The sequence below is a fragment of the Chlamydotis macqueenii genome, chromosome 22, assembly GCF_036417535.1.
Source record: "Chlamydotis macqueenii isolate bChlMac1 chromosome 22, bChlMac1.mat, whole genome shotgun sequence".
Lineage (NCBI taxonomy): Eukaryota > Metazoa > Chordata > Aves > Otidiformes > Otididae > Chlamydotis > Chlamydotis macqueenii.
Window position 1 is genome coordinate 4,377,079 of NC_141577.1, and position 13,511 is coordinate 4,390,589.

The 13,511-nt window shown below is 66.6% G+C and overlaps 2 protein-coding genes across 3 annotated transcripts; one reads left to right on the forward strand and one right to left on the reverse strand.

Annotated features, from left to right (window-relative positions):
* Nucleotides 1-4,268: 4,268 nt before the first annotated feature.
* GPR3 (G protein-coupled receptor 3) lies at nt 4,269-6,000 on the reverse strand. The gene is made up of 2 exons (XM_086765218.1): nt 5,962-6,000; nt 4,269-5,446 (listed from the first exon to the last, which is right to left on the reverse strand). Exon 2 carries the CDS (start codon nt 5,428-5,430, stop codon nt 4,444-4,446), a length of 987 nt encoding a protein of 328 aa, XP_086621344.1. The 5' UTR covers nt 5,431-5,446; nt 5,962-6,000; the 3' UTR covers nt 4,269-4,443.
* Nucleotides 6,001-6,798: 798 nt separating this feature from the next.
* Nucleotides 6,799-12,269, forward strand: CD164L2 (CD164 molecule like 2). Of its 2 annotated transcripts, XM_086765219.1 has the most exons (6): nt 6,799-6,986; nt 8,480-8,584; nt 9,147-9,224; nt 9,383-9,448; nt 10,059-10,224; nt 11,775-12,269. In XM_086765219.1, exons 1-6 carry the CDS (start codon nt 6,902-6,904, stop codon nt 11,779-11,781), a joined length of 507 nt encoding a protein of 168 aa, XP_086621345.1. In that variant the 5' UTR covers nt 6,799-6,901; the 3' UTR covers nt 11,782-12,269. The 2 variants fall into 2 exon arrangements, with proteins under 2 accessions (XP_086621345.1, XP_086621346.1); XM_086765220.1 differs by lacking the exon at nt 11,775-12,269 and having other exon boundaries at nt 10,059-10,228.
* The last annotated feature ends 1,242 nt before the right edge of the window (nt 12,270-13,511 follow it).

A 13,511-nucleotide genomic window follows, 5' to 3' on the forward strand; every position in this document is an offset into this window, starting at 1 on the left:
CTCAGTGGGTGCCTTTGCTTTTTTTGGGGTGTGTGCGAGCGCCCAGCCCTGTGCTTTTGGGGTACCAGCCCTTGAAAGGGAGTTGGGGGGTGTGCGTCAGGGAGTGTCATGCTGGTTGAGCCCCCCCCCCCCCCCAAAAAAAAAAGAAGGGGAGTTCACAGGGCACTGCGCTTCGCTCTCCGCGAGCAACCCAGGGAGCTGGGGGGAGCTCCTGGCGCCCGAGGAGCCCCCGACCCAGGAGAAACCCCAGCAGCGAGATGAATCTCTGCGCCTGAGCCCTTTCGGTGAGGAGCGGTTTGTGACAGCAGCACTGCTGCGGCCGGCGGAGCGTCCCCGGGGCTCGGCTGTGCCAGGGCTCTGCCTTTGATGCGTTGGCCTGTCTGCCTCTTCCACGGCGCTCGGCACCGCGTCGCAGCTGGCCGGGCTCCGGTGTCGCAGGAGCCCCCCGTCTCCAAAGACCCATTTAATTTTCTCCTTCAAGGTGGTGCTAGCAACACCCAGAAGATGCTGCCGGCTGCCTTGGACGAGTGGGCTGCGCGTCCTTTCCACCACTGACGTCAGCTTCTCTCCCTTAATTCCCCCTCTGGGACCGAAGCGAGCGCAGGCGCTGCCAGCTCCCATCAGCGTTAACAGCCTGCTCTCCCAGTGTGTGGCAAGCGCTCCGCCGTGCCAATGTCACCCCCGACTCGCGCCGCCCTTCGCCCAGCGTCCGCGGGCGCGGGGAGAGCACCGCGGGAAGGGCCTGCTGCCAGCCCCGCGTCCCCGCTGCTTGCGCGTAGGTGTGCTGAGATGGCAGCTCAGCCCTTCTAGAAATGGCTGACTCCTTCTCTCTCGCTCTCTTTCTGCCTTTTTTTTTTCCCTTCTCTTTTTTTTTTTTTTTTTTTTCCCCCTCCCTCCTCCCTGCCTTTGCTGTTGCCTACGCGGTTGTGTGGGGAAGGCAAGCGGCTCCCGTGCTGCGGATGGCTTTATCTGTAACTCTTCCATCTGCTCACAGCAGCTCGCAAATAACCGCGGGGTGCCAGAGGAATTATGGATTTGGAGCTCCGGTTCCTGCAGCCTGGCAGGGCAGCGGCTCTGCGCTGGGCTCGGCCGCTCCCGCAAAGGCCCCGTGCCCGCGTGCGGAGGGCTTAAGGCGGCCGGCACGGCGCTGGGGCTGCGGTCGCAGCCAAATTACGCTCCCCAGGGAGAGTTCGACAGAGGTCCCAGTCCTGAGCCGCCCTGGGAGCAGAGGGTGCAGCTGGCCCCGCGTCCTCGGCACCCTGGCTGGCGGGGGAAGCCACCGTCTCCATCCGACGTCGGTGCGGGGATGAAACGGGAGGCTGATGGCCGCTGGAGACCGACCCCCTTTCCACGCTGCTGGTTTTTTGGTCTCCCACCCCGAGCGGTGCTTTCGGCCGGGGTGCGGTGGTGGCCACGGCCGAGGCTGCGCGGGGCGAGCCGCACCGGGAAATGCCTCCCGCTGCCTTCGGCATTTGGTAAAACGCTTACGAGCGAGGCCACGTTTTCTTCATTTCCTGCCTGCTCCCGCTTCCAAGGAAACAAAATCCCCCAAGCCAGGGCTGAGGTTTCTCATTCAAATGTAACCCAGGCCAAGAACCGGAGCCGGTCAGCCCTTCCCTACGGCCAGCGTTCCCAGCCCACCCGCCGTGGTGCAGGGGGGACGCCGGGGCTCGCGTTCCCTGCTGGGACGCACCCATCCCAGTAAATCGCTGGGAGCAGAGCCCTGTCCCTGGGATGCGGTGTGGGCGACGGGCAGCTCTCGGTTCTGCCCCGGGGTGCTCAGCCGGGGTTCAGGAAGTTTTTGGGGTAGCGTTGACCTCCCTCCATCCCCCAGGCTGGCAAAGCCCCCGCGTTTTTGGCAGCAGGGCCAGAGGAGGCTCTCGCCCCGCAGGAACCGGCCCTGGCTCTTGCCCGGTGTCCCTGTGCCCGGCAACGGGGCCGTGGGCAGGCGCTCGGAGCCGTAGCCGAGCCCCGCGGCAGAGAAAAGGGGAGCGAACCCTGCCCGGAGCCCCACGCCCTGGGCAGGGGCTGGAGGCGAGAGGCTGGCTGGGGCTGGGCCTTCCAGATGTGTGTGCACAGCTGGGGTGACGGCATCCCCGCGCCTTTATCCCGCTCACAGCCTCTCGCCTCGTATTTTAACCCCAAAGCCGGGCCTCCCGTCCCGGTCGTCCTCATCCATCCCAGCGGGAGGGCATCGGACACAGGTAGGAACCAAAGGGTGCGGGGTTTGGGGGCTTTTTTTTTGGTTTTTGGGTTTTTTTGATGCCTGCAGCAAACCCCAGCGTATCACCCTGTCCCCAGGGGAGGTGACAGGGACCCCAGGGAGCAGGAGGGGCCGGCCGCGCTGCCCACCCTGGGGACGCAAAGGGGCTGCGGCTGCTCCCTCCGAAGCCGTGGGCAGGGGAAGGATGAGGCCGAGAAAAGCCACTTCAGCTGCCGTACGACGGTGACATGAGAGCAACCGGAAAAACGGCCCGCGAATACAGCGGAGCTGGGAATGACGGGATTTTCCCACTGCCAGAGGAGGTGGGCTCGGGAGTTGTCGACTGGCTGAGGGATGGAGGGTCCTCAGCTCGGCCGCAGGGCACGATGGGCACCTCCCACCCCGGAGCTTTGCTCCTTTCCCCCTGGGGCAAGGGGAGCCCCAAATTCCCCAACCCTGTCCCCAGTGCTGAGCCCAGCCCCAGTCTGCAGCTCCCCATCTCCCCGCTTGGCTGCCGTAACCCCTTCCCAGCGCTCAGCTCAGCCGACAAGCGGAAAGAAATCTTTCTTTTTTTTTTTTTTTTTAAATCTCCTTTGCACCAACCCTCCGGGCTGCCACCGGGTCCCCGAGCCCAAGGTGACGCCGAGCCCCAGGGGCCGGCGCCCACCCTGTGCCGCAGCACCCGCCCGGGCTCCGGCTGCTCGTCGGCCCCTGGGCTCTGCCGCGTCCCCGCGCCGCTGCCGCTGCGCAAACGCCTGCGAGAAACCCGTTGCTCCCCGACCGGGGTGGGCAGGGGGACTGGGGGGGCTCTCAGGGCACAAAGCTCCGCTACCGGAGGGGCCGAGCTGCCCTAATTAGCTTTGCTGTCTTTAATTCTGCCTTCCCTGCAAACGGCGTGGGCAGCAGCGCTGGGCATCCCGGATCCGATTTGAGCCGTGGCTCTCGCAGCGCGGGGGTCCTGGGCAGAGCCCCCCACCCCGTGCCACCCTCGCCAGGAGAGGGGCTGGGGTGCAGGCCCGTGACCTTGCTCTGATGGCAGTGGCAATAACGGCGCAAAGCCAGGCGCTGGACCGCTGGGAGGATGAAGATGAAGATGGTGATGGCCAAGGCCCCCGGCGCTGCTCCCCCGGGGGCCGGCTCCCGCTAACAGGATGTGATGGGTGGGGGAAGCGCTGTCGCTTGGCATTTCTTAACCGGGTGCAGGGAAACGGAGCGGGGGGAAAAAGGCCCTGGCCTGGATTTGGGGCGACGGCGTGGGGAACCTCAACCTGCTCCTCCCCCCATCCCCTCTCAGCACCAAACAGCCGCACCTCGTATCACAAATTCCTTTTATTTCCCCCCCAACCCCCAACTCTGCAGCACCCCACCGAGGGGTCCCCGTCCCAAGGGGCCTCTTTGCACCCATATCCCCCCCCAAAAAAAAAAGTGCAAATCTGGTCCCAGTGCAAAGTAAAGGCTTTGGTGGGGAGGGGAGGCACCCCTGGGTGCCACGGGTGGGAGGGCAGCACCCAGGGGACCCCGGAGCTGCTGGGTTTGGGGGTGCGGAGCCACCGGCAGCACCCTCTGCCCAAAGGCAGCCAGCGCTAGAGGGCAGCAAGCCCCGGCGCTGGGAGGGCGGCATTAAAATCATATTAAATTATAATTAAAAACAAAAAGAAAAGGATGGACGGCAGGAAGAAGAGGGGGTGGGTTTGAGTCCCTCCTCCTCTGGCAAGCCAATCTTCCTCCCCCCTTCCCCAAACATACAAAATATATTTTAACTATCTGAGGTAAATAATGAAGCTGTAAAAAAAAAAAAAAAAAGCAAGAGGGGAGCAAACATTCCCAGTATCACCCCCCGCTTACAAAAATAAAGCATCATAAATAGTTTTAAAGAAAAATATTAGGATTTCCCCTCTCTCTCATAAATAGTTTTAAAGAAAAATATTAGGATTTCCTCTCTCTCTGTCGTGCACACGCATAAATATAGATTATATTATGGATAAAAAATATGGGTTTTTTTCTCCTGGAAATTCAAAAAGTGGAAAAATAGAGGAAGAGAAGGGGCTGTGCCCAAAAGGATGGGGCTGTGCCCAAAAGGATGGGGCTGGGAAGAGCTCCTTGTTCCCGAGAGCTCCCACCGTGTGTCTCTGCGAATGAAAACGGGAAAAAAAAAAAAAAAAAAAAGGAAAATCCCCCAACCGCAATCGGTAAGTAAAAGGTGCAGAGAGGATGGGGTGCGGGGGTGGGGGGAGCATGCGTCAGACGTCGCTGGGGGAGCGGGACCGGAAAGGCACGGTGGAGAAGCACCCGCAGCACACGGCCCACAGCACTTTCTGGATCTCGGGGTTCCTGAAGGCGTAAATGACGGGGTTGATCATGGAGTTGTAGGTGGCGGGGAGCAGGGTGGCGTAGGTGTAGAGGGCGGGGTAGCTGTAATCCCCCAGGAGACCGTAAACGGCGAAGGGCAACCAGCACGAAGCGAAGGTGCCCAGGATGACGGCCAAGGTGGCGACGCCTTTCCGGGTGGTGACGTAGTGTGAACCGGCCAGGAAATGTCTCTGGATGGCGATTTGGTGAGCGTGCCGGCGGATGATCTTACAGATCTGGACGGAGAGCTGGAGCATGGCCGCCAAGATGGCGAAGAAGGAGACGGAGAGGAGGATGAGGTGGTTCTTGGTCAGTGGCTTGACGACGCTGCAGGTGGAGGGCTCCTTCAGGCAGTTCCAGCCCACGACGGGCAGGAGCCCGAGGCAGAGGGAAGCTCCCCAGGTGAGGATCAACATGATGTACGTCCTGGTGACCGTCCTCGCTGAGTAGTAGGTCAGGGCGTTGTAGAGGGAGAGGTAGCGGTCGATGGTGATGGTCAACAAGCTGCTGACGCTGGCGGTGAAGGAGGTGACCAGGAGTGCCGCCGTCAGCAGGCTGACTGCCTCCGAAGGGCTGAAGTAGACGAAGGCGAAACGCAGGATCAAACCCAAACCGGCCAGGAGGTCGGCTGTGGCCAAGCTGCCGATGAGGAGGAAGGCAGGAGCGCGGAAAGCCGGGGCGTAGAAGATGACCACCACCACGACGGCGTTCTCGCAGGAGATAACGGTCCCGGAGACGCAGAGGACGACGTCCCACGGGTTTAAGGCCAGGGGTTCTTCTACCACAGATTCCAGGTCCAAGGAGCTGCCGCTGCCGTTCCCAGTGGCGAAGCGGCCCGACTGGCCCGCGCTGGAGTTGGGCGGCCCTTCCTCCATCATGCTGGCGGGGGCCGACCTGCAAGAGCAGCCCCCTCAGCGTCTGAGCCAGGGACCGTCCCCCCCACCCCCTCCCCAAAAAAAAAGTTGTCTTCAGAGCAGCGCGCATTGGGGGGGTGCTCGGGGATGTTTCTGGACAAGGGGATTTGGTTTTAATTCTTAGAAAAATAAACAGGTGAATAAAGAGGGAGTGAGGGGATGCCCCCGTGCAGCCCCCTCCTCCTTGGCTGCTGGGGAGGGGGTGTGAGCTGTACGATTTTGCTGGATGAATAAAGGGGAGTGGGACCACCCTGGCTTGTCCCCTCCACCAAGGGCTTTGGGGCAACACTTTGGGGGACCCAAGCCCCCGGGGGGAGGGGATCCTCATCCTCCTGGCCCCCCCATGCCCCCCTCCCTTTGCCTTGGGGGTGGGAGGCTGCCCCTCTCCCCCTTCCCATAGCGCTGCGGTTTGCCCACGCGGGCTCACATCCCCTCCCGCTGCCCCCACGCCCCCCGTGTCCGTGTCCCCCTCCCACCCCCGAGCCGGGCACTCACCTGCCGGGGTGCGGGGGGTCCCCGTCGGGGCCGGCTGCCATGGGCGCTGCCGAGTTATAGCGGCGGAGCCCACCGTGGGGTGGGGGTGGGGGGGGGATGCTGGGGTGGGGGGGGTTGACTCACCGTCGTCGCCCCCCCCCCCAGCCCCTTTCGTCCTTCTGTGACGTCAATGGCGCGCCGGAGCCAATCAGCGCTCCGCCAGGCAGCGCGGGCGCGCGCGCGCCGCATAGTAATCGCGCGGGGATGGAGCGGCCCATTCATAAAAAAATAACTCCCACGCCCCCCCCTCCCCTCCATCCTCACGCCGCCCCCAGGACCCCCCCCTCCCCCTCCCCGCCCCAGCTCTGGGTCCTCACGCCACGTCCTGGCAGGGCTGAGCTGCAGAGGAGAGGGGCGCCGCCCCCGCCCCCCGCCCCGTTGCAGAGATTTGGGGGCTCCGCTTCGCACGTTGGGCAGGGGGCCATGGGGAGGGGGGCGAAGACGGGTCCTCCCCCACCCCGGTTCCTCGCAGCCCGGTTCGGCTCCGTTCGGCCCGGCCCGGCGGGAGCTGTTCGCGGTGCTGAACCCCGCCCCGACGGCGCGGCGCCGGGTCCCGGGACGGGGCCCCCCGCGCAGAGCGCTGGGGGTGCAGCTCCCCGCGCCCCGCAGCCCCCCCCCCCCCCGCCCCCCCCGAAACTGGTACCCTCCGCCTGTCCCTCACCGTGCGAGCGGGACGGGGAGGCGGGGATGCACCTGGGAAGCGGGGCCGCCCCCCTCTATGGGCCGGGCCCCCCGGGGCGGGGCGAGGCGGGGCCGCCCCCTGCCCAGCCCCCCCCTTCCGCCCCCCCACCCCGCGCATGTGCCCGCGGCTCCCGGGAGCTCGGCGGCGCCGCAACCGGTATCTCCCGCTGGGACCGAACCGAGCCGAGCCTGGCTAAGGCGAGCCCAGCCGGGCCGGGCCATGGCCCCGCCGTGCGCCGGGGCACTGCGCTGCGCGCTCCTCTGCGCGCTCCTGTGCGCGCAGGGCCCCACTCCCAGCCGCGCAGGTACGGCCGGGGAGGGCGGAGGGGAGCGCCCGGGACTGGGAGGCGCGGGGAGTTTGCAGCTTTGGGGCAGCTGAACTTTTTTGGGGGGGGTGGTGTCTTTTTTTTTTTTCCCCCAGGGGTTCCTCTCGCCCCTCGCGGGACCCCCTCCCCCGTGACGGGAGCAGGAGGGCCCCATTCCCTCGGCTGACCCCGGTTTTGGGGGAGGGGGACCCCCCCGCTCCCGCTCCCACCCGTGGGGCTGGGACCCCCGCAGTCAGGAGGGGTCCGGGGCAAGCCGGGTGCGGGGTCCGGGCCAAGCCGGGTGCGGGGTCCAGACTCCTCTCCCAGGAGCGTGAGGGGGGATCTCGTGGGTCGTGGCGGTTTCTGTGAGGGGGGGAGCGGGGTGCCTGCAACTCCGGCCATCAATTATGCAAACCCCAGGCTGGCTTCTGCTCCCCTTCTCCCCTCCCCCCCGCCGCTCACGGGTGACGTTTCCACCCCAACGTGTCCCACAGGCACCCACGCGTGTTCCCCCGTGGGGATGGGGGTGTCCTCAGCCAACCCCGTTACCCCCCTCCTTTTATTTCCCTCTCCCTCCCCACACCTGACGGCGGGAGCAGGAGTTGACGTCTGCTCCTGCGCCTGCCGCGATAAAAATAACTGAAATAATAAACCTGCCCCAAACCCCGGCCAACGGCGTCCCGCTTTCCCCGCAGTTCCTCGCAGGCCTCGAAATACCCGGGGTGGGGGGCCCGACGGCACACCCACCGCGCCGCAGCCGCGCGCCGGGGTGCGGCGAAGCTGAGCGCGAGGTTGGGTCGATCCCTGCGTGGCGAAGACCCCTGGGTGCCAGCCCCCAGCCCCCTCCTGAGAGCCTTGGGTGGGGAGTGGGGGGGTGTTTGTCCCACGAGAGCGTGGAAATGTCTCCGGAGTGGGGAACGGCTCCTTCCCGGGACGGTGCAAACGCGGGTGCGGGACGCGGCGAGGTGCCCCCCGTTACAGCCTCGCGCGGCGACAGTCATGGCTGTAAATTAATGATGAGCGCGTGTGCGTGGGCGCTCGTGGCAGAGCAGCTCCGCGAACGCCCAAGTGACTCATTGCCATCGCTGGGGCGACGGGGAGAGGGATGGTTTTGGGGGGGGACAGAGGGGCGATGCCGCTTAAATAACCCCGACCGGGCTGGTGGGAGCAGGTGGGCTTTGAAATCTTTGAAATTTCTTTCAAATTTCAAATCTCTTTGAAATCTCCACCGAAAGCTGGGGTGGGCTCGCTGTGGCCGTGGGCGACGGGGCGAGCCCTGCGTGTCCCGGGTGGCGGGGGTGCTGGGAGCCGTGGCGTGCGGGATGTCCTGGCTCTGGAGAGCCAGTGATGGTCCAAAGGTGCCTTCGTCCCTCCTGCTGTGTTATGAGAAATCCTCCTCAGTGGAGCGGGGGGGGGTCCAGCCCCGACCCCCGCTGATGCGGGTGGGACGGGTGCAGACCCTGCCCTCACCCCTTTTCCCCCAGCTTCGGCAGGAGAGTGCGGAGAGCGGAGGTCCTGCCAGACGTGCACGGCCGGCACCGCCTCGCACAATGGCAGCGGCTGCGTCTGGGTGGGCTGCGGGACCCCCGAGGAGCCAGGTGAGGGGGGACCCCCACAGCCCCAGCTCGTTCTGGGCCTCCCACCAGCCTCTGCTGCCGGGCTGGGGCCGTGCCGGGCTGGGTGCCGGCAGCTCAGCACCCTTGGGTGCCTGGTCCCAGCTGCTTTCCGTGCTCAGGGTCCATCTCACCCAACCCACGGGGTGGGGGGGGGGGGAGGCAGGGGATCCGTGCCAGCGCGGTGGGCAGGGGCGCGGGGTTTCGATACGTGCCGGGCTTGGGGTAACGTTGGGAGCCCTCTGCCTCCCCGCGCTTGGCAGGGCACCAGGCGAGATGGGAGGAAGCCGGTGGTTGAAAAAGCTATGGCGTTATAAAGTTTATTATAAAGTTTGGAGCTCTTCCCTGGGGGGGTGCGGACACAAGCCCCCACGTGCAGCCCCTCGGGTGGATGCCCACCCCTTGCCACCCCAAACCCTTGAGTGCCCAGGGCAGCCCTGGCCCCCGACGCTGTTGGCTGCGCTGGGTGCCCCCAAGGGTCAGTTTGTTGGGGATGAGGCGGTGGGGGGGACATCTTTTGGGAAAATCCCGCTCCCTCTTTCCGCAGAGACGGGGAGCTGCGTGCGGAGAGGGGCGGCAACGCGGGAGAGCTGCACGCTCTACAACACCAGCACCCTGTGTCGAGGTAACCCCCCACCCCGCACCCCAGGGACAGAGGTGCTGCCAGGGGGGCGTGGGGATGGAATCCTCCCCCCCGGGACAGGGACATGGGCTGGGGGTACAACAGTGATGTCCCTTGACCACCCTTTGTCCCCCCCCCTTCCCTGTCACTGCCCCCGGCAGCGCTGACGTCCCCCACTGAAGAGCCTCCGCAGCCCCATAGCAAGGAGCCGGCGACGCACTCCCCAAGTGAGTGGGACTGGAGGGGGCGGTGGGACGGGGTGGGGGGGGGATCGAGGTGCCTCGGGTGGGACAAGCCACTGGGTGTTCCATGTCCCCTCAGGAAGGGACAGGCAGAGCACCCATGGAGCTTTGGCCTCAGCGGCGGGACCGTCCCGGGGGTCACAGCTCGGTCCCTGTCCCCCCCCCCAGCTGCTGTGGGCCACAATCAGGCCGAGATGGGGCTGGGGGGGTCTGACACCCCACAGCCCCCCCAGGAACCAGCCCTGCTGGGAAGTGCCGTCTGGGTTGGAGCTGGGACTGGGAGTGGAGGAGCCTCTTCCAGGAAGCGGGAACTGGAGAGCACTGGGCTAATTACGGCCGGTAACCGGAGCCCGGAACCCTCTGAATTATTGATCCCGCTGGGATCCTTTCACCACTGGCTCCTCTCCCACGCGGTGCCGGCCGCTTTGGCGGGGGAAAGGGGCCAAGCCCACCCCTGCGTCCCTGCGTCCGCGTGTCAATGGGGACATCCCAGTCCCGTGCAGAGCCCAAATCCCCTCTCCTTGCTGGGAGCATCGGTACCCCAAGGATGCCAACAGCACCCATCACCCCCACCCCATTTTCCCCCTGCCCTCAGGGACCACCACCACCAGCGCCCCGTTGACGGGTAGCCCCGAATTTCACCCGCCGGGTTTCGACACGGCCAGTTTCGTCGGCGGCGTCGTGCTGGTGCTGAGCGTCCAAGCCGTCGTCTTCTTCGTCATCAAGTTCATCAAGTCGAAGGACAGCACCTACCAAACGCTGTAAGGCTCCCGCGCCCCCGCCCGGGGCGGAGTTGGGGTGGGGGAGGGACCCAAACCGGCTCGTGCCTGGGCCAAGCCCCCCAACACTTCCCACTTTGAAGCCCAAAATGGGGGTGCGCCCCGGTGCGCAGGGCTCGCTGGCCGTGTCCTGTCTCACAGCTGAGTGTTGTCTCTCGTGGCTGTTTGTGCCGGCGCGGGGGGAGATTTGGGAGGTGTGGGGGGCTCTTCCCGCCTCTCCGCCCCGCCCTGTCCCCTCACCCATGTCCGGCTGTCCTGCCTCTGCCTGGCTCCGAGCCCCGCGGGGAGCCCAAATCCATCCCCCGGAGCCTGGTGCCGTGGGGCTGGCCGTATCTAACGTGGGGGGGCCGTGCCCCGTCTCTCTTTCCTTGCACGCTGCCAGAGAGGACAACCAGTAGGTGCTGGGTGCTGGAGGCGATGGGGAGGGGGCTCCCCCTGCGCCCCCAGACCTTCGCCCTTCCCTCGCCCCTCCCCGGCGGGGGGGGTGGGTGGCGTGGCCCCTCTCTCCCAGTTGGCATGAGGGGGGGTTTCCCGGCTGCTTTGCTGTTTTCCTGGGGGTCCTCAGAAGTGGAAGGGAAGGAGGTGTCTCCCCCCTTGACCCCCCCATTTTGCTGCACAGAGCCCCTGGCAGGACACAGCCGATGCACAGCCCCCGTGGCACATCCGTGCCCCTCCTGCCTGCCTCCCCCCCGGGTAGAGGTGTCCCCAGTGCCCCCCCAGCCCCCACAGCGGCGGGGTGCAGCCCCCCACCCTGCCCTGAGCACCCTCAGCAGGATGGGAGCTGCAGGGCCCAGTTTGATCCCAGTTAGAAACCACCCAGCAGCTCCCCCCACCACCCTGGGCACCCCCAATCCTCCCACTGCACCCCATACCCCATAGCCTCCCCACAGCCTTGGGGCTCACCCGGGGGGGGCTGGGGTCCCCTTTTCCCCTGGCAGGCTCTCAGGTGCTTTTTCCTTCAGCATTTTGGCCGGAGCACCCAGCCCCCTGCTCCAGCCCCGCCCTCGCCCACCCCGGCCCCCCCCAGCCCCTCCGTGCCCGCCGGAGGAGCGGAGCCAGGGCCTTGCTGTGTGCTTTTGCTGTGCCTCTGTGTTGCTGTGGGGGTGTGTGTGTGTGTGTGTGGGGGGGGATGGGGGTCCCCAGCCCTTCCTCCCCCCGCCCCTTTCTGTGTGTCGTTTTGGGGGGGGGGGGTGCGTGCTGTGTGCCGTGGGGGTGACATTTGTAGCTCGGGCTGCCCCAATTAAACTCTGCGAGGTGGTGTCTGTCTCGTGTCCGGGGTGGGGGGGTTCGTGTAGCTGGGGTGGGGGTATAGAAACCTTGTGCCCCCCCCCCCAACCCCTCCCAATTCCCAGGTGAGGGGCTGACCCTTCCCCACGCCATTGCCACCCACATGGCTGCAGCGGGGTAGGCATGGGGGCACCCTTCCCCTGCACCCCACACCCTGCGGGGGGCTTGGGTCCCCCTCCCCCCCGCCCAGGGCAAAGCCACCCGTCCCCTTTCTGCCACGGGCTCTTCTCTGTCCGCTGCACCAGGATCTGAGGCCGCCGCGCGCCCCGGGCCGGCAGAGAAGAGGCCAGCGCTGCCCGCGTCCCTGCCCGCCGCCAGACCGTGCGTGTGTCCCCCCCCGCCCACCCCACAACTATGCAAAGCTGGCTCTGCCCTGGGTGGGGGGGGACACCCCGGGGTAGGACATGTCACCCAGGCTCTACTCCTGTCCCCGGTGCAGCTGCGGGGGGGTTTGGGGTGGGGGCCGTTGCACCCAGCGTGGCTGTGGTCGCACGCTCTGACCGCTCCCCTGGGGTGGGCAGAGCAGGGCGGAGGGGCGCAGTCGGGCATGGGGGTCCCGTCCAGCCCCGCACCCCAGCCTTGGGCTCCCCCCAAGACCCCACACTCGCCAGGAGCCCAGGGGACCCAAGGACACATTGGGGGGACTGGTAGCCGGGGTGGCCCTTTGCTGGGGTGACGCCGGGCAGAGCCGGAGCTGCCGCAGAGGGGACAGAGACCCAATAAAGGATTTTTTCATCCTCTTCCCGGTGTCCGTGTCATCGTCACCCGTCACCCCCAGAGCCCCAGCGGCGAGTGCTGCCCTGGGAAATCTCGTCCCCGCGGTTGGGGACGTGGTCGTGGCCTGCCCGCAGGTCAGTGTGGGAGGGGGGCGGATGGGGTGTGCCCCCCGGCTCTGCCTTCCCCGAAATGGGGCCGAGCGGCAGGCCAGGCTCCGCGTCGCACGGTCCTGGGGCACCGGCTGCTCCCTCCTGCCCCGGGCTGGCACACACCTGCCTGGGAACAAGGCTGGGATGGCTCGTCTGCCTGCACGGTGGCTACTTAGCCTGTGTGGTGGCTAGTCAGCCTGTGCAGTGGCTAGTCAGTCTGGACCATGGCTAGTCTGCCTGCATGGTGACCACTTAGCCTGGACCATGGCTAGTCTGCCTGCATGGTGGCTTGTCAGCCTGGACGGTGGCTAGTCTGCCTGCATGGTGGCTAGTCTGCCTGGATGGTGGCTAGTCAGCCTGCACGGTGGCCAGTCAGCCTGCACGGTGGCCCAGCACAGGGTGCTGTGCCAGCCTGTCCCCTGTACCCCACCACGGACCAAGGTTTTCCCGGCCGGTGACGCTGCCCTCCCGTCCCCCCGCCGGTTCCGTCCCCCTCCGTCCCTCCAGGACCCCCCCTGCCCCGGCCAGGGGGCTGCGATGGGGATACGGGGAGGGGGCTGCCCGGCCCTTCGCCCCCCCTACTCGCTTTGCCATCGCTTCCGCCACCCGGGCGACGTCGGGGGCGTTATTTGGGCTGCTGCCCGTCCAGGGAGGGGGAACCGGCCCCATTCCCACCCCCCCGCACCGCCCCCTACTTCCCCTTCCCCATTTCGCAACTGGCCCTTTGCAACCGGTTGCCGTCGACGGGGGGGGCGGGATGCGGCCGGGGGGGGCCCGTCCCGTCGGATGCGGGGGGGGCGGGTAGGGCCGCCGGTGACTCACGGCCGGGACGGGCGGAAGCGGCTCCCGGTGCCCGGGGCGGAGCGGGGCTCGGTGCGGGGCAGCCCGGGAAGGAGCCCGGTGAGCGGGGCTGGGGGGAACGGGGCAGCCCGGGGCGGGGTCTCCCAGTAAGAACGCGTCAACCGGTAAGGAACAGGACAGCCGGGGGCGGGGTCTCCCAGTAAGGAACGGGGCAGCCCGGGGCGGGGTCTTCTGGTGGGGGGGTTGCCCAGTAAGAACAGGACAGCTTGATGCAGGGTCTCCCAGTAAGGAACGGGGCAGCCCAGTGTGGGGTCT

Bases quoted from the DNA above. Each gene is read 5' to 3' on its own strand.
- CD164L2 (XM_086765219.1), top strand. From the start codon at position 6,902: ATGGCCCCGCCGTGCGCCGGGGCACTGCGCTGCGCGCTCCTCTGCGCG. The intron at 6,987-8,479 runs GTACGGCCGGGG...CAGCTTCGGCAG, and splicing joins CCCCACTCCCAGCCGCGCAG to GAGAGTGCGGAGAGCGGAGG. The intron at 9,449-10,058 runs GTGAGTGGGACT...CCCTGCCCTCAG, and splicing joins GCCGGCGACGCACTCCCCAA to GGACCACCACCACCAGCGCC.
- GPR3 (XM_086765218.1), bottom strand. From the start codon at position 5,430: ATGATGGAGGAAGGGCCGCCCAACTCCAGCGCGGGCCAGTCGGGCCGC.